Source organism: Balaenoptera musculus, chromosome 5 (assembly GCF_009873245.2).
Source record: "Balaenoptera musculus isolate JJ_BM4_2016_0621 chromosome 5, mBalMus1.pri.v3, whole genome shotgun sequence".
In the NCBI taxonomy this organism is placed as follows: domain Eukaryota; kingdom Metazoa; phylum Chordata; class Mammalia; order Artiodactyla; family Balaenopteridae; genus Balaenoptera; species Balaenoptera musculus.
In genome coordinates this window covers 75,113,766-75,137,415 of record NC_045789.1, presented here as the reverse complement: position 1 = coordinate 75,137,415, position 23,650 = coordinate 75,113,766, and the positions used below count along the sequence as shown (strand labels likewise).

The following is a 23,650-nucleotide window of genomic DNA, read 5'->3' as shown; positions in this document are numbered from 1 at the left end:
AGAGTAACTAACTGCTTTTGATTGAGGAAAAAGGTAAACTACTGGGGGAAATGCAAGATGAACAAAAAATGGGTACACACTTTAAATTCTATTTATCTTCTTCCATATGTCTAACAGTTAAACTAAACCAGATTCAACTGCTGTTTTTCTAGTCACCTTTCATTTTGGATTTAGTGCCTGTACAACTATCTATCTTTCATTCTTTGATATCAGGCTCTTAAAGGAAAGATGGACTTTCTTAACACTAGAAAGCGTGCTTACACAAGCATCAAGTTGGTGACTGAACAGGCCTCTATGTCCAAAATGCCAGCTGTCCTTCCTGAGTACCAAGTAAGGACCATGCGATGAATTACTCAAAATTTAAAGTTACTTTCTAGTTCTTACCAGGTGGAAATATACAATAACTAATCAAAGCAGAATCTTACATTACTAAAATGACTTTTAATTTGAGGTAAGAATAATTTGAAAATAAAATGACTGGCGTGGAGACACTAAACTTTTATTTCTATCTGGATATGTATGACTGATGTCAGATAAATGAGCCAAACACTTTACGCAGCTAAGTTTATTCTCACAACATCTTACATTTAAATGTGTAAAAATGGTCAACAGCAAAAGGGGCAGAAAGCAAGACCAAATGTTCTTTTGGGATAAACAAGCTGCTTTGGATGGCAGGGAGCGCTCTCACTGATAAAGTGTGAGCAGTATCTTTTCCCTGAAGCTGAAATAAACTTCATTTTACTGGCTGTATAACACACGTTAGCTGTGTATTGGGTTAAGTAAGCCTGGCAAACTAGAGAGCTAATGCTTTTACTAGTTAAGCTGTGCTAATGTCAGTTAGGGAGATGTTTCTCACATTGTTTATGCTATCTTGAGTTTGTGTTGCAATGCTTATGAAATGAGTGTGTGTCATATAAGAAGAGGAGGAACGATTTAGGGCTTCTAGTAAATGACCTTGTGTAGAATCGTACAAATGTTCGTCATAAAATCATAAAGTGGAATTTGTTAAAAAGTAGCAGTGCCAACAGTTTATCACCAAGAGCTTATTTTAATGGAAATGGGTCTAATGTTGCTTCATGCAGTAAGACAGACACAAACAAAAACAATGGTCCTAATTAGCTATGGGTGATCATATATCCAGGTGTAAACAAAGGGCAGGAGGACATGTGTCTCTTAGATGAGCTCACACGTGTTGTGAAGGATATAAAAACGAAGCACCAAGCAGTGCTTTAAGTTTGCAAAGTAAAGTTTTTAGCCATAGGCATGTTGGCTATTCCCCTTGATGCGGCCAAGGAGCACATATGTGAGTTGGCAAGTATGCGTCTATCTAGCTGCTTTTAAAAAATAAAAGGAACTTTTAAGTATTTTGCCTTTTCTTATACATATTCCAATAAAAATGTGACTACAAATCATTACAAAACCACGTTTTAGGCAATGTATAGTTCACTGAGATTACTTAGACCTGGATACACTGAGAGATAATATCCAGTAGAGATAATACATTAACACAATAATGCAGTATATTTCAGTAAAAATAGAATAAATAAAATAAAAATATTTTAAGCTGTATTTAACAGGTTAATTAAAAAAATGATAAGACATACAAGGCATAGTGAACATGGCTGCCTGTTTACCAAATCACAGATACAAAGAATGCATAGATAACTGAAGTGTCACTACAATATCAGGTAAAACACTAGCATCCTTTCACAGAAAATACACACATACTTTCATACATACTTTTTGGCCATGGCAGAAAGTGTCTGAACATACGGCTTAACATAATTAATTTTATAAAATTAATTGCATTTAGTATGCAAAGCTATTTTTAAAACAAAGTATCTGCAGTAAAGTTTTCAGTATGTAAAGGCTATCATTCATCTTAATGCATCCTATAATTGCATATATAAATCAGTTTGCTACTTAAAGCTAGCTCAGTATTCTTGATCCTGAAAACATATGTATGCCTTAAAAAAAAATGAATGGGTTCTGGTAGAGATGTCCAATATAAAAGTGGATCACTTTTTTAAGAATTTTGAAGTTTATCACACTAAAATGTTTGTTTCACTGTGGAGGTCAAGATGAAAGATCATCAAGATTGAATTTTGAACAGCTTTTCGAAGGGCACAGTAAGGATTTTCTTAATGCAGTAATTTCTTAGGATGTCACTGGTAACTTTAGTAGAATAGTATATAGGCTGGTGAGAAGTATAATCCATTTCTAGAGTGGCCTCTCTTTTGTCATAACACTAGGGTGCTAGCAAACAATTCCAGAATTCTGAGAGGGAACAGAGGCAGGAGGCCACCTACTCATTCCATCACGTTCTCTGGTGGCTAAGTATCATGAGTTAGGAATATTTCTACCACATGTAAGATCATCTCTGGATAGTCTTGTGGGTTGAACAGGATGTGCTGCGTGTAGAATCCTGTCCTCTACAACACATTTGAGGCACACTGCAGGAAAACTGAGAGCGGGCAATGGTTTTAAATCACGGCATGAGTAATTTGGACATACTTCCCTACTTATACAGGGAGTCCTAAGATTGCCTGACAATAACTGGATATGCCCAGAGTAATTCTGGAAAGACTCCTCCTGACTGGTGTGGAAGCAGCATAACTTAATAACTGGGAGTTGAGAAGCATGGGTCCTAGTTCTGGCTTTCTCACTAACTTTCTTGAGATCTTAGGCTAGGTGACTGAGCCTCTTCAATTCATATTTTTTATTTCTCAAATGTGTTTAGTACCTTCTCTACCTTATAAGGCTCAAATGTGACGATAAGAATGTGGAAACCATTTTGACACGTACATAGCAGTAGATAAACATAGAGCATTACTTTTACAATGATGTTGTAAAATGATAATTTTATCACTGAAAAGTAAACAAAACTAATGTTTAGATTGAGCTTCTTAGCAACTTCTTCTTTAAAACATTATCAACAGGTGTCTAAATCTTTATCTTTACAGCTAAGTCATCTATAGATAGAGAAGCAGAAAAGTGCTGTTTTTGGGAAGGCTGTTAAATAGTCCTTTGTTCCTATGTATATTTTGCTCTGATATGAAATTTTTAAATCTTGAAAATAAATGGAAAAAATATAAATTAAAAAATATATCTAGAGTCCAACAAATTTTAATATTAAATACATAAATTCAGAAAGGTTCAGTTTAATGAAGTTTGTTGCCATGGACATTACATGATGGACAGACAGCTTTCTGGGCAAAAAGCATTAAGGTAAGATTGAGCTAGATGCAGAATCCTAGCAGAACATTTACCTAGGAGGTGGAAAACAACGTGGTGGTGGAGATCTAAAATATAAATGACATTTCCTCAACTCCAAGTTGCATATTGGCTAATTATCAAACTAAGGATGAAAGGCTTACGAGGAATATTTCATTTTAATGTTTATGTAGAGAATGGCCATAGTGAACTATAATTCTCTAGCTGCATTGTACAGTATAAGGCAGAAGTTTGAAATATGTCCCACCCAAAATGCATTATGATTTTGTTAATCTCTTTCTTTTTCTTAATAATCAGTTTGAAAACCATCTGAACAGAAAGGCTCTTTTTGTTGTTTTAATTTCTGAAATTTAGTTTTTCAATTTTGAAGCTTCACTTTTTTTCCCAACATCCCCCAAACAGCTATAGACATGAAATGGTGTCCATGTGTCAAAGAGCTCGTCAAGGAAAGTTGCCAGTTGGTTTCTATACTGATGCCAACAGCCAATTTTGTCAACCAAAGGTTCGATTTTATGAAAAACTAAAACAAAAGCTCATCATCCTGTTTTTACAGCAATTCAGTGGTATCCGGTATGCAGTGTCTACTCCAATGTTGAAAACAGGGCAAAGTGCTGTAGGACTTAAAAGTTGCTTGTGACAGATCCAGTCGAGAAGACAATGAAACTAACCCAGGTGTCATTCACTCCAAGGACTCAGCTGCTTCACTGGGAGGGGTGTGGCCACATTCTTCCCTGTGTGTGTGAAGTTACATAATGTTCACGATATTTACAATAAGAAAGGGAGCTTCCACTGCTCATGATGTAACTTACAGCAAAAAAAAATTAGTCATGCTTCTTTTCATATCACACGACGGTGGCAAGACGAGAGAACATGCTTGTCTAACACTGTTTGGTTAGGTTATTAATCTCTGAAGACAAAGCATCAGCAACTGAATGGAAGGCCAGAGATCAGCTCCTCTTCTTTAGTGTAGCTATTCAATCTTCAGTAAATATTACAGGATCCTTTCACATATGCAGCTACGGCGTTTCTGTGACAGGGCGTTTCTGTTTCAAAGTGTCAATGAGGGATAAGACCCCTCGTTTTACATTGGTTGTGACTCTCCTGGTCACAGAGTCTGCTGGTGGAGGAGGTGGTCGAACTTTGTGTGAAGGCGGCCTGGCTACCAAGCACTTCTGGTATCGTAACTGAAATAAAAAAGTTTTATGGTCGTTAATAACGTATCATCCCTTCTTGTTTAACGTGATTTTAATTCACCAATATATTTAACTCCCAAAGGTTAACGACCTGGCTCCTAAACATGAATCCAAGAGTTTATTATTTTTTTCCTTAATGTGGAGTGTTTTAAATACTCTTGAAGTTCTCTATATTGTTAGGCTGCAATGAATATACCTCATAGTCAAAGAGCTAATGAAAAGAAAAAGGATTGGGAGGGAAATTATTAACTTTTTCCTCAGACAGGTAATGAAGTAGGTGTTTATGGCTAACCGAGTGAGGGTCAGCATGGTAGAAAGGGCAGGGTTTGAATCTGGCTCTACCACTTGTGAACCGTATGGCCCCAGGCAAGTTATTAAATCTCTCTGAGCCTCAGTTTCTTCATTTGTAAAATGGCTGAAGAATGGCGACCTTAAAAGACAGTGTTATGATTAAGGAATACCTGCAGAATGCCTAAAATAGGCCTAGCAACACAGAAGGCATTAATAAATGTTTGTTCCCATCCTGCTTTAATTTTTTAAAAAAATTATTAAGATTTTAGGATATATTTTATATACAAGTCTAAATCTTAATAGATTTAATTTTTAAAAATCCACTAGCACTGGCACCAGGGACAGTTTCCATCCTTCAGAAACAAAGTCACAATCCACCTGCTTTTGTATTAATGCAAAGATAAGTAATTCTTCAAAATTAGATTAAAAGGTTAAAATGTATCAAATGCTTTTTTTCTAATCCAAGCACTTAAAAAATCCAAGCACTTTAAACTGATTTTCAAAAACCTACTTAAATATTAATAGGTTCCTTAGAACAATTGTGAAACAGGCTGATGTTTCCCTCTGAAAAGCATGAACTATCCTACAGCAAGACTCTTGTCACAATGTGCTGTCATAGCCCACAGGCCAAAAAATTAGCCCCTTTCAACCCAATCATATGAAAAACGATTTATCACGTCTCCTGTGTGTAAAGTATGTTTCTAGGTCTGCATCACAATCAAAACTAGGCACTTCCAGGGCTTCCCTGGTGGCGCAGTGGTTGAGAATCTGCCTGCCAATGCAGGGAACACAGGTTCGAGCCCTGGTCTGGGAAGATCCCACATGCCGCGGAGCAACTAAGCCCGTGAGCCACAACTCCTGAGCCTGCGCGTCTGGAGCCTGTGCTCTGCAACGGGAGAGGCCGCGACAGTGAGAGATCCGCGCACCGCGATGAAGAGTGGCCCCCACTCGCCATAACTGGAGAAAGCCCTCGCACAGAAACGAAGACCCAACACAGCCAAAAAATAAATTAATTAAAAAAAAATACACTTCTCTTTAAAAAAAAAAAAGGGGGGGGGGAAACCTATGCACTTCCAAACACAGTTTTATAATGGGCAGGTACCGCAACATGGTATACTGGACTGGGAGTTTCTAATGTTAGTTACATTATATCCAGTGCAAATCAAAATTGTGCCTGATGAATTTCATTAAGCGGACCCCTCTCCATCTCCCTCTAAATTTCATCAAAATAGTTGCAGCTGGGCCTGTACCACTCAGCTGCAAAATATGCCTAAAAATTCAGTAGATTCAGAATGTGTTAATGCCAGAGATATTTCAGATTGTATAAATTGATGCATAAATATTTCAGATGGAGAATCATGGAGATCTGAATCAAGAGGAAAGCCACCCAGTTAGAAATGCTGGATACAGAGTGTAAAGAAAGGTTTGATTTTACCCGTATGTCTTATGCTGGGTTGGCTGAGTCACTTCAGCTGGTGGCTCTAATACAATTAAAATAGTAAACAAATGAGTAGAAATTGTTTCTAGAGGAGAGAAAATGAGTCTGGGAATCAGAACAAACTGTAACCAGTGATAAAGCTAATTATTTAATTGCCATCAGCATTCAAAATGTATAATTAAGGCTGAAAGCCATTCATTTTATGACTAAAACCATCTGTTATGATCCTTTACAATTTCACAAAATACCTAAACAGTCACCATCCATCTTTGCTTGGCTGGACTCTCCCATTTTCTATTTTCTTCACACAGTCCCTTCATCCCATCTCAAATCCCTATGCCTGGTCAGGAGGTTCATCTCGACTGCTTCACCGCGTTGCTGCTCTCCACCCAGCCCCGGTCCTTTATATGCAGGTGGACTTGAGTTAGAATCCTGGCCCCACAGCATCTGAGGGGAAACTGTACTCTAACACAGGACTGTGGCGAGAACGAAGCCAGATTATAAGTGCACAACACAGGTCTTCCCTTCCCCTCCCCCTCCTCCCCTCTCCGTTTCAAAGGTGTCTTTTAAAATAAAAGCCAATTGGCTCTCTTCTCGTCCCCCACCTTTGCCTCTGCCATCCGTCCACCTTGTCCTTTCCCCTCTTTGTTACCTAGCAGTGTACTGTCTGTAAAGAAACAGAGGACACCCTCCACCGCCCTCAGCTCCACCTGTTCTTGGACTCTGGGCATCTTCTGGCTGGTCTCAAAGTTACTCTAACCCAAGCAGCACTCTGACCCAACCCCAGGCCCTTCATCTACCACCAAGACCTTGGCCCAACTACAAATATGACCCCTATTTCAATCTGGCTTTACTGGCTCATCTCCCTCAGCCTCAAAACTGTGAGCACGATCTCCCCAACCCCCCAACAAATGAGCAAGTATCTCAACAGCGTGCTTCCAGCTACTCCTTCACCTCAGACCTGGTGAGCGACCTGCTTTCAGGGTCACCTTCTTCCTCCCGGTCACTCCTCCGTCCAGTGCAGTCTTACACTTTCACTTAGAGCACTTTCTACACCATAACAGAATTCTGGTTTACCCGTCTCCCCCGTAGGCCTAAACTCCGTAATGCAAGGATCATGTCTTATTCCTACTTGAACTTCCCCAGAGTCCAGCCTACAAATGGTGGATTGAGTTAAATGAAGTGCAGGTGCTTCAAATTCAGCATTCCTCATTGCCAGCCAGGTGTTTCTCCATCACCTGCTCCTGTCTTTTCCCCACTGCCACTCCTGGTTTAGATGCAACTCTCCCATGGACCAGTAAACTGGCCTCCTGGTCATCTCCCCACCTCTGCCCTGTCCTTTCAACCCTTCTCCACTTTGCTTTCTTCTCTCTTCTTTGGAGTATGCTTTAAAACCTAACATGGTCTACTCACTCTCCTGCTTAACAATCTCTGTTGAAGGTCACACCTTGGCATGAGATCACAGGCCCTTCGTGGACATGGACCTCGCCTCCTTCCACTTGGCTCCAGCCACCCTACCTACTGTTGCTAGAATACACCATGCAGCCCAGGCTTGGATGTCTACATTCAAACGGTTCCCTCCTTCTTACTAGAACTTTCCCAGTGCTGGGAATGACAGGAGCTCAAAGGATATTTGCAGAATGAATGACAAGGTGTTTCTGTTTGTTTGAAATCATATATGTGGTACAAAGAGCACTGGCTTTATCACCCGGAGGCTCGGGGGTGAACGCAGGCTCTGTCACTTAGCAGCTCTGCCCTGGGGCCTGTCCTTTCCTCTGAGCCTCTATTTTGTTATAAATAAAAGAGAACTACTTAACAGGGCTGTGGTAAGAATAGAGTTCATAGATATAAACAAAGTATGTAAGAACAATGCACTTAGACCAACTATCTAAAATAAAAACCATTCAATACACTGAATTTTTAAAGAATTACTGAGTTGGTTCCAAACAGCACCAACTCACGCATGACCAGCATCTCCTGATCACATGCTGAAATTACTTAGGGATCAAGAATTAAGAGTCCTCAAATCCGTGGTTTTGGAGGTCATCGTTCTCAGTGTTCCTGGCGTCTCTACAGAAGAACTTAGCTCCATCCAGTACTGCTTCTTTCAGGTGTCCCGGCCGCTTAAGACGGCAAAGTGCTTGTCACGATTGATTCTGTCCGCAGGAGTGAGGGTGTCACACGGCAAGGCATTACTTTAGAGATCAGACTTGGCTTCTTTTAAGTCAGTAACTCTGCTCTAATTTACGGCATATTAAACAAAAGCAGGGGCCCGAGGGTCGAACCCCCGCAGCGGGCTCACTCACCATGCAGGCGGCCTGCACCGCCTCGGACACGTTACCGGCATTAGGCTCGCACCAGAAAACGTGGCACTCAAAGTGCTGGTTCCCAGTGTCCATGATGAAGGCAAACGTATGCACATCCTTTCCGACGCCCATGAAGGATAGGAATCGCACCCGACACTCCACCAGGATCTCCTCTTCATTCTGCAAGAGACGCTGTTCAGCAGCTCTGGCCAAAGTCACAGACACGTTCGGACCTTAAGTCATAGAATCCGCTTAGAGTGGCTGCATAGAGGAAATGGTGTCTAAAAATATACAGCCAGACTGAATTTAGACAGGACTGTATTTTTCTAGAAAGGCAAGTTTCTAAATGTGTCTGGAGAGGCCTCACTGCTGTGGGTGCCTCGTTCCGGCATTTAATCTGCTCTGAACCACACTGCAACTGGGTATGTGTGTTCCGGACTCTGTCTGCTCGACTCCAAGCCTGTGGCTTCACTGTGGGCAGGAACAGTGTCATGTATACTTTTTCCGTATTGCCCATACAGTGGCTCAGAACCCACTTGCCCAGGCAAACCCACCGGAAACCCCAGAGCACCAAGAGGAAAGGAGCCGTGGGCTCTCTTTCCATCCAGGTCTTCTTCCCCAACTAAACAGCACATTGAATCATATTTCTATCTAAAACTGTGTAAAACAAAAAGTTGCCAAATACTTTTTTTTTTCCCCTTTTTCACAAACTGGTATCCATATGGTACCGAGTTAAGAAGTGTTTGGAATTCATTCTTATGAACACCACATCCTTTGCAGCAGCCATATGCAATTTTTGAAAATTAGTAAATACATCCAGAATAACGCTGACTTTTGGCTAACATCTTGACTTATTAAATATTCACTCAGGTGCTGTGGGATTGATTAACAGGCAAACTAAGCTGGTCTTAGAGGCTGGGAAGTTTTGTTGGGAGAAATGACGTTTACATTGAGATCTGCGTAGGGGCTGGGAAGGCAAAGGGGTAGAGCACAGAAGGAGCAGCACTTGCAAAGGTGCTGAGGTAGGGAAAGGCACCACATGTTTGCAGACCTGAAGAAAATGCAGCGGCGCAGGCTAGAGCGGCAGGCAGGGTCAGTGAGCATCTTACTCCTCTTTAGAAATTGAATTGGGCTTGAAGGTGAGCTGCTAGTGGACAGAAGCAAGAGCAGACCAAGGACTTAGGGTCTTTCCGTGACAGATGCCTCACAGAGGCAGAACGGAAAACTGATCCTGCTATACTTCTCGCTGTGTGCCTGGGGGCAGTTACTTAACCTCTCTGTGCCTCAGTTTCCTCAACCACAAAGTTGAGATAATTTGTGTTGAGGCTAATGCTGGCCTCTCTCCAGATGACCAGTGGTCCCTGCTACCACAGGACCTTCCACCACAGAAGGCTCTCCTGCGCCCCAAGCCCAGATAACAGCCCAGTCAAAACCGGAGCCTGGAGAGTGGCCAGAAAACCAAGCCCCATTAGTGAGTTACTGCTAGTATCACACAGTCACCTCTAGCAAATGATTCCAATCTCCCAGGCTTCGTAGGAAGGAAGAACGAGGAGCGCCAGAATAGAAGCCTCTGAGGTGTGCAGAGGTCCAGGCACAAAGGGCAAAATGTCTCTCTCTCTTTTTTTAATGTAGGCTATTTTAATCACAAGCAAGCACAACTCCCCAGAGGCCAAGCCTTGGCACGTGCCTGAGTTTCACGGGAGCTTGCTGTATCCGAAACCTCACTGGATTCGACAGGCCCGTTCCATCTGCCACCCTTCTCACCTCGTCACTGATGACAGTCACAGTAGCATCGGCCACGCTCATGTTCACCGAAGGCCAGTCCTCCTTGCTGGACGAGGTCGTGAGACTTTCTATGGCATTGTTCAGGGTATCCATTCCTGTGGATGGAAGGGATAACTGAAAAAGGTCCTAAAGCTATTTCTGAATCTCAAACGTGGGCCCAAATCACCCAGTAACACCTATATGCCCAGACTGGTCTTTTTTTTTTTTTTTTTTTTTTTTTTGTAGCCCCAGACAAGACATTTCATTTGAGCATTTCATTGCTCAAAAGAAAAGAGATGCCAGCTTTTTCAACAGAAAGAAGGGTCATGAGAACCTCCAGAGAAGCAGTGTGTGATGTCCTGTCTAACCAGGACATCTCTCTCCCTCCCCCACCTCTCTACAAAGATTCCCCAGCTCCGAGTGTATAAACAGTATTCAAATGCTACCTTTTCCTAAGCAAGGAACCTTGAAAAAGGGGACCCAACAGAAGTCAGCATCTGCCAGATTACCCTGATCACCTTTCATTGTACTTTGTCACTTAAACAAGACCAAGTTTGGGCGGCCCCTGGACACGAATAGCACGTGCCTATTCGATGGGGCTCTTTGGCTGGGTGTTCCCACAGCTGCTTTTGGTGGGGGTGGGTGGGAGAACAACGTTACTGAGATATAATTCACATATCATACAATTTACTCACAGTGCAAAACTCAACGGTTTTTAGTATATTCAGAGGTGTGCGACCATCACCACTATCAGGTTCAGAACATTTTCATCACCCCCAAAAGAAACCCCGTACCTTTCAGAAGTCACCCTCCATTTCCTCCCAGCCCTACCTCTAGAGATCTGCCTACTCCACTCGTATAAATGGAATAGTACAGGATACGGTCCTTTGTGACTGGCTTCTTTCATTCAGCATCGTGTTTTCAAGGTTCAGCCATGTGGCAGCATGTCTAATACTTCATTCCTTTTTATTGCCAAATGAAGTACCACTGTATGGAAGTGTATTTTATTTATCCATTCGTCAGCTGATGGACATTTGGGTTGTCTCTGCTTTTTGACTATTATGAATGATGCTGCTGTGAACACTCGTGTACGAGGTTTTGTGTGGACACGTGTTCGTTTCACTTGGATACAAAGCCCAGGAGCAGAACTGCTGCATCAAATGGTAACTCTCTACTTAACTTTTGAGGAACTGCCAGACTGTTTTCCAGGGCAGCTGCACCATTTTACGTTCGCCCCAGCAGTACGTGAGGGTTCTGATTCCTCCACAGCCGTTTTTTAACCCAGGAAAAGGCTACCTCTCTCAGCCTCCTCCCAGCCTGGTATGGCTAAGCAACTAAATTCTGCCCCTGAGATGTGAGCTGACTGCTGACTGCTGTGTGCACTTTGGGGTCACACCTTAACAGGAAAGCAGGAGGGTTCCTTCAGCCCCCTATCCCCGCCCAGCACGTGACAAGGACTGAAGCAGGTGCTCTGGGGGCGGGGCCCTTCCACAGCCCTGGCTCACGCAGCTCTGGACTGTGAGTGAATGAGAAATCGGGTCCGCTTTGTTCAAGTCCCTGTATTCTGGGACCATGCATCCGAGGAGCTCAGCCTGTCCTGTACTGACCTTTTGATCAGGACTGTCCGTGTGCTCTGGCTGGAGCGACAGTGTGAGGGTCCGATTCAAGACAAGGCGAGGAGAGAAACAGCAGACCCCACCCCCATGGGAGGGTGAACGTCTCTCATGAGCTCCCAAACGCTTGCAAAGGGGAAAGACAATACATGTTTCACATACCGACTGGTTTGTCCACAGGTAGCATGCCCAAGTACTGCACGTGGAACTTCTGGACCAGCTCAGTCTTTGGTGTTGGAAAATCTACTACAGGGAATAAAGCAACACATTTTTCTCAATGGTTCTAACAGACACATAACGTCCTGTGTTTCTAGAGGTCAATGTGCCAATCATGCTATAAGAACAGCCATTTCTTCCACCAGACACTGGGGCTGTCAATCAAAATCCCATTCACCTTTCATTTCTAGGTAGGAAAGCATTTGAAAGCAGGAACTGGAATCTATGTGTTAAGCTGTGACTCTCTCTTGGATGTGTGCTAAGTAGAAGCTTTGGGTGCTCTATTTATTAGGGGAGGTTGATGCCCTGAGGAAATTTAATCACAGAGGGCGAAATCAGAGACAGGAAAAAATGACTAAACTGAGCTCCCCAAAATAGCAACACACGTATTTTTAAACTAGCTGACCCTCACCCCAGGCTGTACATGAATTACAAAAGCACTAAAGATACTTTTCTTTAATCTTGTCCAACAACAATAAAACTCATCCTGGCCCTTGATGCCTAACCCCGTTGACACAAAATCAGCTCTAAGCCGCGCCCGAGGTCCCGAGTGCAGGCTCGGCCCGGGTCTGCTGAGTCGAGCTCGGTTCTGAGGGAGACTAGATACACCAGGGAGCCGTCCGAGACCCTGCGCTTGGTGACCTGGGCAGAGAGCGCCAGGGAAAGCAGCAGGGGCGCCGACCTACCTTGCAGGGGCACGTCGAGGTTCACGTGGGCCCTTTCCTGCAGGGAGCTGCAGGCCAGGGCTTTGGCGTTCTTCCGTTCGGCCATGATCTGAAGGAGAGAAAACACAGCTTTGGCTCACGGTTACAGACCCCGTGTCCTCAGCTGTTCCAGCCAGTGGAGTGTCTGCGCTGACTTCACTTCCAAGTTAAACTGGCTTCAGTCTGCTGCCTGACTCCTCACCCCCATCTCGGAGCCGCACATTTTGAGAACTGTGCCCATTTTCTCTGGGGAGAATAGTGAATGACTGTTCCTCAGAGTAACTAACAGTCTCCTGATTGTTCGGAATTCATTCTTCCATTTACCAGGCTCCCACCTCTACTGCAACAAACCGCACGATCATCCCCCGGTCATGCGTACACCTCCCGGCCCACAGCGGTCGGTGGAACACGGGGCAACGGATTTCCCCTGCTGCTTCCACATGGTCACTTTCAGGGACTCTTTTCAGGGCTCTGGGGACAGAGTACCTGGGTTCAAATCCCACGCCTGCCACTTACTAGCGGTAAGTGGCCTTGAGCCAGTCACCCGCCCTCTTGTCTCGTTTCCTCCACTGAACATGTGGATGATAATATTTATGTCCCTAATAACAAAATAATTTCAGTCCTGACAGTAAATACAAGCACTCAGAAATATTAGCTGCTATTGCTGTTGGTGTTATGGTCACACTGTTTAAATCTGTCAGCCGTCTTTCTAAGTGCCTCTCCTCTGTTGGGGGCACTAACATCTCCTTCACCTGACAGTCATCACTTCTCACCCCTATTCACAGTGCTGTGGGTTTAGGGACTCAAAGAAGCCACCCTCAATGACCGCAAGAGCAACTCACACCTTCATCCCCTGCCCGAGCTTTCCATCCCAAGTGGAACAAGTCATTTCCCCCGGAGCTCCACTCCGCCCGTCTCCAGATCTGCGCCTGGGTCAGTGGGCAGGATGGCTGCTGACAGTAAAATCCAAGATTCACTGAGCACTGACTCTGTGCCAGGCTGGGTTCTGAGGGCTTTACGCTAGAATATAAGCTCCACAAGGGCAAGGATTTTTTTTCTGTTTTGGTCTCTGCTGTCTCCTCAGAACAGTGCCTGGCACATCAGCAGCATTCGGTTACACGTGCTGCGTGAATGAATGAGAAAATGAAACCCGGGCAGCGCAGCATGCTTCAGGGCTGCACAAGGAGCAGCTGCCCCAGTGCCACGCGTGCAGGAACGTGCACACGGGCTGGGGTGAAGGCGGGGTCTCTGGACCAGCACCCACCCTGCAGGTCCCGGTCATTCGGTCAGAGCAGCAGACTGCTGGGCTATTCTGGGGCTGGGGACAGCTCCCGGCCCCTACCCTTCCCTTGGGAACTGTGGCTTACACAGCAGGCTTCGCTCCTGCTGCAGAGGCCAGGCTGGGCTGTGGAGGTGGCCGTGACCTGGACCTGGCTAGCTCGGGAGGACCTGTGGGAGTGAGGCTGGGTAATGATGCCAGCCTGGAACCAGAAAGGCGACATTAACACAGGGGGCGGCAAAGTCCTGTGTTTAGATTCAAGCAGTAAGTCTGGGGAGTGGAAAGGCCTGGCTGAAGGAAGTTGGGGACAGCGTCCTGGAGACCTGGCTCCCACTACTGGAACACAGGTCAGCGGGTAACGGGACTGCTGAGAACGTTAACTATGCATCTTTGGAGGTCAAAGGGCACCGTGGCCACGGCCTGTTCTCTGTCGACTTCCTTGTGGAACACTGGTTCATTCAGGGGAAACAAGCAGAGCGTGCCCAGAAGAGAATGGTTAGGAGCCTGGTCACCGCGAGACCCGCAAGTGGCTGAAGCGACGGCAGGGGGGGCATTCTGGACAAAGGAGGAAGCCAGGAGCAGGAAGGCTGGACGACAGACACGTGTGTCCAGCCCTCTACACGTGCCAGGCACAGCGCGCAGCTCCAGCCGACTCCAAATCGCAAAAGCTGCCCAGCAAAGAGACAAACAAGGAACCTCTCTCCTCTGCTACAGGCCACACATCTCAAGTAAACACACGGAGGTCCACACAAGGAAGGGCTCTGTAGCAGCCGGAGCTGCTGCATCACACAGCCGCGTCCTGGCAAGTACGAGAGCCGGGCAGAGGGGGGCACGAGTGTGTGGGCATATGGCTCTGCGGGGGAGAGAGGCAGTGAGGCTGTGACTCTGGAGGAGTAAGCGGGACACGCACCAGTGTGAGTCTGTGACCGCGGCCCTGCCTCGCCGCTGTGTGTCTTGTGACGTCAGCACGTGTTCACGGCAACCCCCGGCCGCCTGCACTTCCACAGACACCCCAGCTGGTTTAGTACCCCGCTCCCTTCTTCCCGGGTCCATGCTCAGATCAGGTGGCCCAGCCCTGGGAGACCTGCCCTGACTCCCTGCCCCCGCTTTCCCGCTGGGCTCGGGATACACAGCTCCTCCGCCACCCCGCTGTCCACCTATCAGACCCCCCGGACTGTGGGAGGCACCAAGGCCGTACTCCTTCTGCAGGCGGAACGCCGTTTAGCACGACGCCTGACACGCAGAACGAGCGTTAATCACGCTGGCTGGGCTGGCAGCCGCCCTGCTGCTCCCGCAGCTCGACCTGCAGGTCAGCGTGCCGACTCCCCCGTCCTTCCACGCGCCCTTCCCTGCTCAGCGGCGGGCGGGGAAAAGGAGCGGGGCGGACCCCTGTGCCCTGACCCACCTTACCTTGGAACAGATTTCGTGGAGACTTGTGGCAATGGCTTTTGCTGGTGTGTCACATCGAAATACATGACATTTCAAAATTCTTGTGTCTTTGTCTCTTGCTACATAAGCAAAATCTCTGTGCAAACAAAGTTGATCGGTACGTTAGAATGAGGAACCTTCACAACACACATTCTAGCGATGAACTTAGTTAACTGAGTGAGGAGCCAGCATGTCAGAGGTAAGCACAGTACACAGTGGTTAAAAAAATAAACAAATGTCAACAGCCACCTCAAACACAGGAACAGCCGTATGGATCCTAGGAACTCATTTCTGAGTAAAATAACTACAGTGTGTCCCAGGCTCTGCCTATTGAGCTCCTGGAACCTTAATGAACAACGCTTAATGAAAACCGAACTTTACAGGAACCTTCTACCTAGAGTAACAGCAGATATCATGGTTATAAACATGATGATCACAAACAGAAGACAGGCTTGAGAGGAGCATGAATTTGCATGAGCGATGCTACAGTCATGTGTAGCAGAAGCAAAACAACAGGTTCTGATGTGTAAATGTGTGCCCAGAGACCGGATCCGACCCGCAGCTGCGGAGTAAGTTGACGGACAGTCACGGGGACACAAAGAGACGCCACAGACTGAAGTCCTGTCACAGGCACTTGATTCCGCTAAACACGCCTCTTACTCCAGGGCTTGGGGCGACGGCGGCGGCATCACCCTGTATACCACCAGCTCAGACGCCGAGGTGAGCGTGCCGCTAGCGCTGGATTTCAGCGCCTGCTTTGCTGATGAGAAGGACACTGTGCCCGCGACACGACCTGGCTTCAGAAGAATGACACCACACAACTAAATTTCTCACTGTTATTATTGAGGACAGTGGTTTAAAAGATCAGAGTGTTTATGGAAAATAAATGTTCCGATTTACCCATCTGGTAAGGGATCACAGTGACTTCTTTGCACGTGTTGCTCTGCCAGGATCCCTGTCTGTAGATATAACCATGGATGAATTTATTAATTACTTTTCTTAAGGTAAGAGCTGGTGGTGTTCTCACAGACTGGGACAGATTTTTCCCCAACACAGACTTGGCTTCTTTGGGAAGGAACAGAAGTCTATCCGATGGAGGCAACTGGTCACTGTGAGGGCCCGGCCAAAAAGCCTACCCGGTGGCCTTGCTGTGCCCCAGGCCGTCCTGCAGCGGCTCCAGGCCAGGGGCACCTTTACCCACAGGCACTGGAACCTCCGCCTGTGCACACCTGCCCTCGGGTCTGCTCTGCTCCACCTTCCCCTGCGCCCTCACATCCCACGTCACTTGGTGTCCTCCACGCTAGCACCGCGGGGACTTCCTGATGCTCCCACCCCCGGCCCCCGCACTCCACGCCCAACCCCCGTGTTCAGCCGATTTTACCTCCTGACAGTGTCTTGAATCCAATCCCTTCCTCGCCAGCCCTGCCACCACTCAGGCACCCTAGGCGGTTCTCGCCTCCCTGCCTTTGCTCACACCGTCTCCATGCCCCGGCCTCGGGTGAAGACGCAGCTGAAGCTGGGTGAGTACCTGCCGGGTGCTGCCGTGTCCCCCGTACGCACAGCACTCGCCACTGGGTACCATGGGCGTCTGCTCGTGAGCTTTGTCTTCCCCACAACCCCTCGAAGCTCCGTGAAGACGATCTGAGCCTTATCCATTCCCAGCACCCAGTCTGGGCCCGGCCATAATTGGTACGGAGCGCCCCCCTCTCTCAAGCATAGGGATCCGCAGCACGTCCCCCCCGTCTCCCGGCAGGAAAGCTGGCTAGTGGTCAGAGGTGTGAACGGGTGCCGTGACAGTGGGCTGAGGGGCTGGGGGGCTGGGTGAGGAGCTGGGCCCAGACTTTGGGGGCGAGCAGAGCCCCATTCCACACTGTGCTCCTGAGGCCTTTCCATCCTAGTCTCAACCCCTGTCGAGACAGCATATTGCTTCAAAAGGAAACGACGAGAAGGCATCACTTTTGGAGACATGCTCAAGGGGAGTCTTGTTTTTGGCCCCCCTCCTTCTGGCTACTTCTCTTTCCTGGATGGTTCCTAAAGTAACATATGCAGTGTCTCGCCACGCACGACTCTTCCTCTTCAGAATTCCATGCTCAGTCGCCATTTCCTGAGGCCAAATCTCTTTGAAGTTCTGTGGTCACCCACAGAAAGTCCAAAGACCTTTGTCTGGATTTCTGGAGTCCCAAAATTTGTCCCACCAACTCTTCCAGCATCCTTACTCCAATTAAGGAGCTCTCCCCTCTGCTCCAGAAAGCTGGGGTTCCACGTCCGCTCACGGTACCTCCCCTTGCCTGGCGCGGTGACCACTGGCCTCCCTGCATCGTCTGGAGCTCACTACTCTACCTACTCTGTACGGCCCAGCTCAAAAGCCTGCCTGGCCCTCCGGCCCCCAGCACGTTGCTCGTGTCTGAATGCCGACAGGATCTGTATTCTGCACCACAAAGGATTACAGCTCGTTACGCCCTACCCTTAGTAGTTACTGTAGAGATCTTGCCTCCACCTGTCCTCTCTGAGAGAGAGAGTAAGGGACAGTTAGAGGGCAACGGGTCAGGATCCAGGCAACCCAATTGCTAGTCCCATTCCTGATTCCCCTGAGCTGTACAACACTGGGCATGGAGTCAAACCTCATCTCTAAGTGATGGAACATGATTTCCAAGGTCCCTTTCTGGCTCTGATATCCTACGATGTAATAAGCTTCCAAGATCCATCCTGCTCTCCATGACAGCTGGTCGGCCTTACAAGTGTAACAAGTGCAAGGTCACCATCACGGAGGACCAAACAGGCCCTGATCAATAATCAGCTCCCATCAAACTTCAGCTCTGTGCCCTCTGCTCTTTCAGAAGCAATCCCTTAGGAGTAATTAAAAAAAATTATTATTATTAATCTTCATTTTCTTCTGGCTCAGGAGAAAGTGATTAATGCCTAAGGCAACCATGTGGAATCCACATCTCCTCAAGAGGGCAGCTCAGCAGCCGCAGGCTCTGTTTGGGGGATTCTGACCCTTTTTTTTTTAAAACAGCTTTGTCTTTTCCTGTTCCCTCCCAGGTACCAGGCTAACAGATCAGAGAAGCGGAAATCTGCCAGTAACTAACCTCCCAGGAGAAAACAAGTGCCTTCTTCTCCTCACTGCGGGGGTCAGGAGATTTGCATGTCTCTCCTGTTTTACTCCCATGAAACATATCCCAAGTCACCCTAAAAGAGCAGAAAGCCTCGAACACGGGGACTTGCAAGACCTCTCTCTGACCTGGAGCACAGACGGTTCGGACAACTTCCTTTGTGTGCAATGAAATATATGGCTGAGTTAATCTCATTATTGTTCAGAACGAAATCCAAACACCTCTTAACTGGTTGTTTTAAAACCTTGGCTTTTCAGCACCTGATTTCTGAAAAAGGCTGCAGCGGTAGACAGAATAATGACCCTCCCAAGATATTCCTGTCCTAACTCCCAGAATCTGTGAATAGGTTACCTTACATAGCAAAAGGGACTCTTCAGATGGGATTAAGTGAAGGATCCTGAGAAGGGGCTGTTATCCTGGATTATCTGGGGTGGGCCCAACACAATTACAAGGGAGAGGAGGAGGCACTTTCCTTATAAGTAAAAGAACCGGCGCAAGGGCCACGAGCCAAGGAAGGCAGCAGCCGCGAACAGCTGGAAAAGGCAAGGCTGAGTTAGTCTCCACGAGAGCAGGGTGGAGAAGACAGATGGGTAAGAGGTACTGGAAGGGTGGCTGCGGGACTGAGGGATGTGGGAGATGAGAAGGAGAATGCAGAATAACTCCGAGGTCCCTCCTGGGACAGCTAAGTGCCCTCGCACTGGGGACGGCAGGGGGAAGGATCTGGTGAAGGAAGCTGACGAGCTCCAGGTTGGACAATACTGTGAGGTGCTTGGGGGAGGTGGGGCCCACCAAGCAGGTGGACACTCGGTCCCTGAGCTCAGGCCCGTGGTCCGGGCCTAGGGGGCAGCTGAGGTCAGGGGAGCAGATGGGAGAGTGGAGAATGAGAGAGACAAAACAAGGTCTGGACCCCAAGGAGGAAAAGCATTTGAAGGCCTAATTGAGGCCAAAGGCCCAACGAAAGGGTGAAAAAAGAGTGCTGGGAGTAGGAAAGCCCAGGACAGACTGGCTCCAAAGAGCCAGGAGAAGTTTCGGGAGAAGTCCCCAGGGCTGCAGAGGCTGGGCAGCAGGAGACAAGCCACTCGGTCTCAGCGACATGGAGGTCTGCGGTGACCTCGGCCTGCCGGGCCCTTCCCCTGGAGAATGGAGTTTGGGTCCCAGCTTCAGGGTGCAGGAGTCAAAAGAACACAGTACCTCTTCTTTTTCTCCTCCTTTCTTTGGAACTTCTCAAACACACAGTAGAGAGGACGGTCAATGAACCCATGTCCCATCATTCACTTTCACAATGACCAAGGTGTGGCCTAACTCAGCCTTTCAGACTTTTTTCCAATCGGTATTATAATCCTAAAAGCCCTCATGCCCATATGTAAGAGCAATTTAACATTTTCTAGAGCTTTTCCTATATTCTGAGGGGGACAAGAAATTGCTTTAATTACCAGCCTCCACGGCTAGAGTATCCCTGACAGATCAGCCCAGCGCCACGTGTGGGAATTTGGGAGGACAGAGCAGCGGGCGTCGGCGGGTGTCACCCAGCCAGCCGCGGGGCATTTCAGGACCCCTCCCCTGCAGAGCCCTCGGTGGCTCTCCTGCCCCACCTCGCTCCTCAGAGCCGCCAGTGGCACTCGGGCTGCAGCTACCCGGTGCCCACAGCGCCGAGAGCGTCACAGCTCAGAGCCAAGATGCGCTCAAATGGGCTTCCGCGCCTCCCCCCATGGTCACGCCTCCTCCAGGGCCTCGGTGTGGTCTATAAAACCACAGAGCTGGCCCAAATGACCCCCGAGGTCCAGTCAGAACAGGCGCCCGTCTTTTCTAACAAATTCTGCTAGATGCCTGTCCGTCTGAGTCACTGTGTCTGACGCTGAGCAGCAAGGACCACTTTTGTCCTTTGCTCCAGCTCACTCCTGCAGGAGCCATTTGCTAAAAGAGGTGCCGGTCCCCTCTGGAGTTTTGCCCCATTTATTTCCTGCAGTCAGGGGATCACTGCATTTCCTTTATAAACCAGGAAGTGGAAGGTTTATAGCTAAGTCTCTTCCTTAAACTGTAACAGAAGTGAATCAACTACCTTTCACCATTTGTTGGCTAAGCCCTTGTGTCTCCAGCTTTTTGTTCTTCTCCTTTTGCTCCTCTCCCCAGTAATTATTCCCCCAGAGGACCAGCAGCGAGTTCTGACAGGGAAAAATGTCAGTGCTAAGACATCTTACATGACAGCCTCAAATTTCTTAATGGCAAAGAAAAAGGGCAAAAGATTGCTTTTATTGTTCTCAGCTGAACAGCATTTTAATCGCCCTGTAGGGGCTTAATCCATCTTTACGGAATGAATGAATAAACGATTCTTTATTCCAATGGGTTCTATTAAAAAGTAGCTGGGCTTCCCTGGTGGTGCAGTGGTTGAGAATCTGCCTGCCAGTGCAGGGTACACGGGTTCGAGCCCTGGTCTGGGAAGATCCCACATGCCGCTGAGCGGCTGGGCCCGTGAGCCACAACTACTGAGCCTGCGCGTCTGGAGCCTGTGCTCCGCAACAAAAGAGGCCGCGATAATAAGAGGCCCGCGCACCGCGATGAAGAGTGGCCCCCGCTTGCCGCAACTAGAGAAAGCCCTCGCACAGAAACAAAGACCCAACACAGCCATAAATAAATAAATAATTAAAAAAAAAAAAAAAAAGTAGCCAAGACAGAACTGCGCACCCTTTCCCTAAGTCTCTCCCACCGCAACCCTTACATAAATGAAATCTGCTTATGTGTTTATCCCTCCTCAAAAGGTATTTATAGGCACCTACAGACCTCGTAGCAGTTACCCAGGCTAACATTTCAAAGTCCCTCCTTCTACAGCAACCCAGACAGGTGGTGCCTAGAATATATCAGTGGTATAAAACCTCATTTACTTAATGGGTCAGAAGCTCCACTGCTGAATGCTCGCTGCGAACCAAAATATATTTTTTCTTAATGATGAATGGAAACTTGCCTCCCTGCAACCTTTGCCTGTGGGATTGGGCTCTGCTTTCTGGAGCTAACCTCCTCAGGCACATGACAGCCCAGATGTGTCTGGCAGTAGCTCTCTCCTCTCTTTTCTGTTAGATTCCCTGCCATTCACTCTCTCGCTGAATCTTTTCTGTTAGCGCTCCTGACCAAGTCTCCACGATTTGGTAACGTCTTTCATATAACCCGTATTTTGCTCAGGTCAAATCTGTGAAGGCTGGCACACGAAGGCAATTGATGAATGTTAGTTGTTATTGTAAGTGAGGAAAACGAAGTCAAAGAAAAAGCCCACTTTGAGATACTGTCTCCTTCTCCACGAGGGTTGTTTTAATAAATCTCTGTACTGATATGAATATAATAACACTTGTTGAAATGTACCTAAAGACCCTTATCCTCCCAGCTTATCTTTCTGTGGAAGCAATAAGCCAACAGTGTTGTTACCACTGCAGAGGACTGGTCCCACCTGCAAATAAGGACAAAAGAGCAGCGACCAGATTGGATCTAAACACTCTATTCCCAGCCCTTTATGATGAAGGGTTTTCTCTCTTCTTCATCTCACCTGCATAGGGCCTGGAGGGAGGAATCCTGTTTTCAGGACTGCCTGCTCTCCTTTGCCTAACTGCTCTCGTTTTCTGATTGCATTTTGAAAATCTTGTTTCGGGGGGGTTGGAGGAGGAAAGAGGGGGGAAAGGGGATGAGAAATGTCATCTTCCTAAACAGCTAATCCAGAAGGTTACACACACACACATACACGACTTTGTTTTTCAAACTGTACCCACTGGCACATGCACCACATGTGGGCATTGTTAATTTCACAAAGCTCAGGCTCTGGTTTGACAAACTCAAATTCTCCTTCTTTGCAAGCTTAAGAAGATGCTAAGTTTGTAAACTCTGAAAGGGGCATTCTAGCAACTCATCACCTGGGTAAACACAAATTCTCTGCAGGGAAACCCTCACCAGGTGCTTTCAGGAGACACACAGACTGTGTACACAGCAGATCTGAAATTCTACCACCTGCAAATAATCCAGGTGGCTTGGGCGAACCAGAATTTGTAGCCCTCTCTAGAACAGTCTTGCTGTTAATATTCAGAGCAACCGGTTCCCAGCGAGGACACGGAGGGTAGGAACTAGCAAAGATCCGAAAACATCCTTACCATGCACTCTGACAAGACGTGTGGTGACTTCAGACAAGGGAGCTCGTATCCAAACCCACAGCCCTCATCCTCCAGAAACCTCCATCACCTCCAGGGGCCCAGAGCCTCCTCAAAAGTAGTGAGAAAGTCAATCAAGCTCCCAAATTCTCCTAAGCAGACCCTCTGGAAGACCGACTGTGGAAGTACTACTCACCCAGCCTACGCCGTCTCCCTTCCCGCCAGCCGTTGAGCTATGACAGCAGCTTATCCTAAGGGAGAACAGTGGCCGCTAGCTGGAGCTCAGCCCCAGCCAGGAGGGAGCCCCCTGGGACGGACTCCAGCACCAAAAGCAAAGAGGCCAGCGCTGGTGTCGCTTCACTTTGCCAAGCAGTACTCACAGTCATTTTTTCAGGGAGAAAAATTCCAAAACTTTCTCCTTCCATCAAAAATGGAGCTTTTATTAAATGACAGAGCTGAGGAATCATGGAGCTTAAAAGCCCCCAATCAGCCAAATGGTCAGGCTGATGGTCAGAGCGCGGGAAACGCACACGTCTGAGGTATAAATGCCTTTCATTTTGGAGTTACAGCCTTTTCATCAGGTGGGAAGGGAGAAGAATTCCATAGGTTTTTGCTAATAATCCAGACTGAAATTGAGTCAGTCCTTCCAGCTATTGGCCTAGAACCAAATCTCACCAACGAAACTCTACAGAGAAGTCCTAACAAGCAGGTCCTAGAATTAGTTCTTCAAGAAGCACAAAAAGCCTCCTACGCAACATGGTACGTAACTTGACTATTTCTACCACGCCTTCTCCCCAGCATGCTGATTAGACAGACTCTGCTCGGCCAGTAGTGACAGGGACCAAGTCACTGTTCTGCCCAACACCTTCCCCAAACAGGGTCAAGCAACAGAGGATCAGGGACCCAGAGGCAATTCCACACTATTTTAAATGCAGGACACATAACAG

General features: G+C 47.2%; 1 protein-coding gene across 20 annotated transcripts in view; it reads right to left on the bottom strand.

Annotated features, from left to right (window-relative positions):
- Positions 1 to 891: 891 nt before the first annotated feature.
- Positions 892 to 23,650, bottom strand: part of APBB2 (amyloid beta precursor protein binding family B member 2) — a 363,766-nt gene continuing 341,007 nt past the window's right edge. For 17 of the 20 annotated variants that reach the window (XM_036852187.1, XM_036852201.1, XM_036852203.1 and 14 more), the window contains 6 exons: positions 15,449 to 15,563; positions 12,742 to 12,829; positions 12,002 to 12,085; positions 10,227 to 10,342; positions 8,463 to 8,642; positions 892 to 4,418 (listed from right to left, as the gene is read on the bottom strand). In XM_036852187.1, coding sequence (XP_036708082.1) covers positions 4,251 to 4,418; positions 8,463 to 8,642; positions 10,227 to 10,342; positions 12,002 to 12,085; positions 12,742 to 12,829; positions 15,449 to 15,563 — 751 coding nt within the window. In that variant the 3' untranslated portion in view covers positions 892 to 4,250. Of the gene's footprint in view, positions 4,419 to 8,462; positions 8,643 to 10,226; positions 10,343 to 12,001; positions 12,086 to 12,741; positions 12,830 to 15,448; positions 15,564 to 22,899; positions 22,919 to 23,650 lie in introns of those variants that run through there. The other 3 variants (XM_036852200.1, XM_036852206.1, XM_036852208.1) reach the window with 2 other exon arrangements.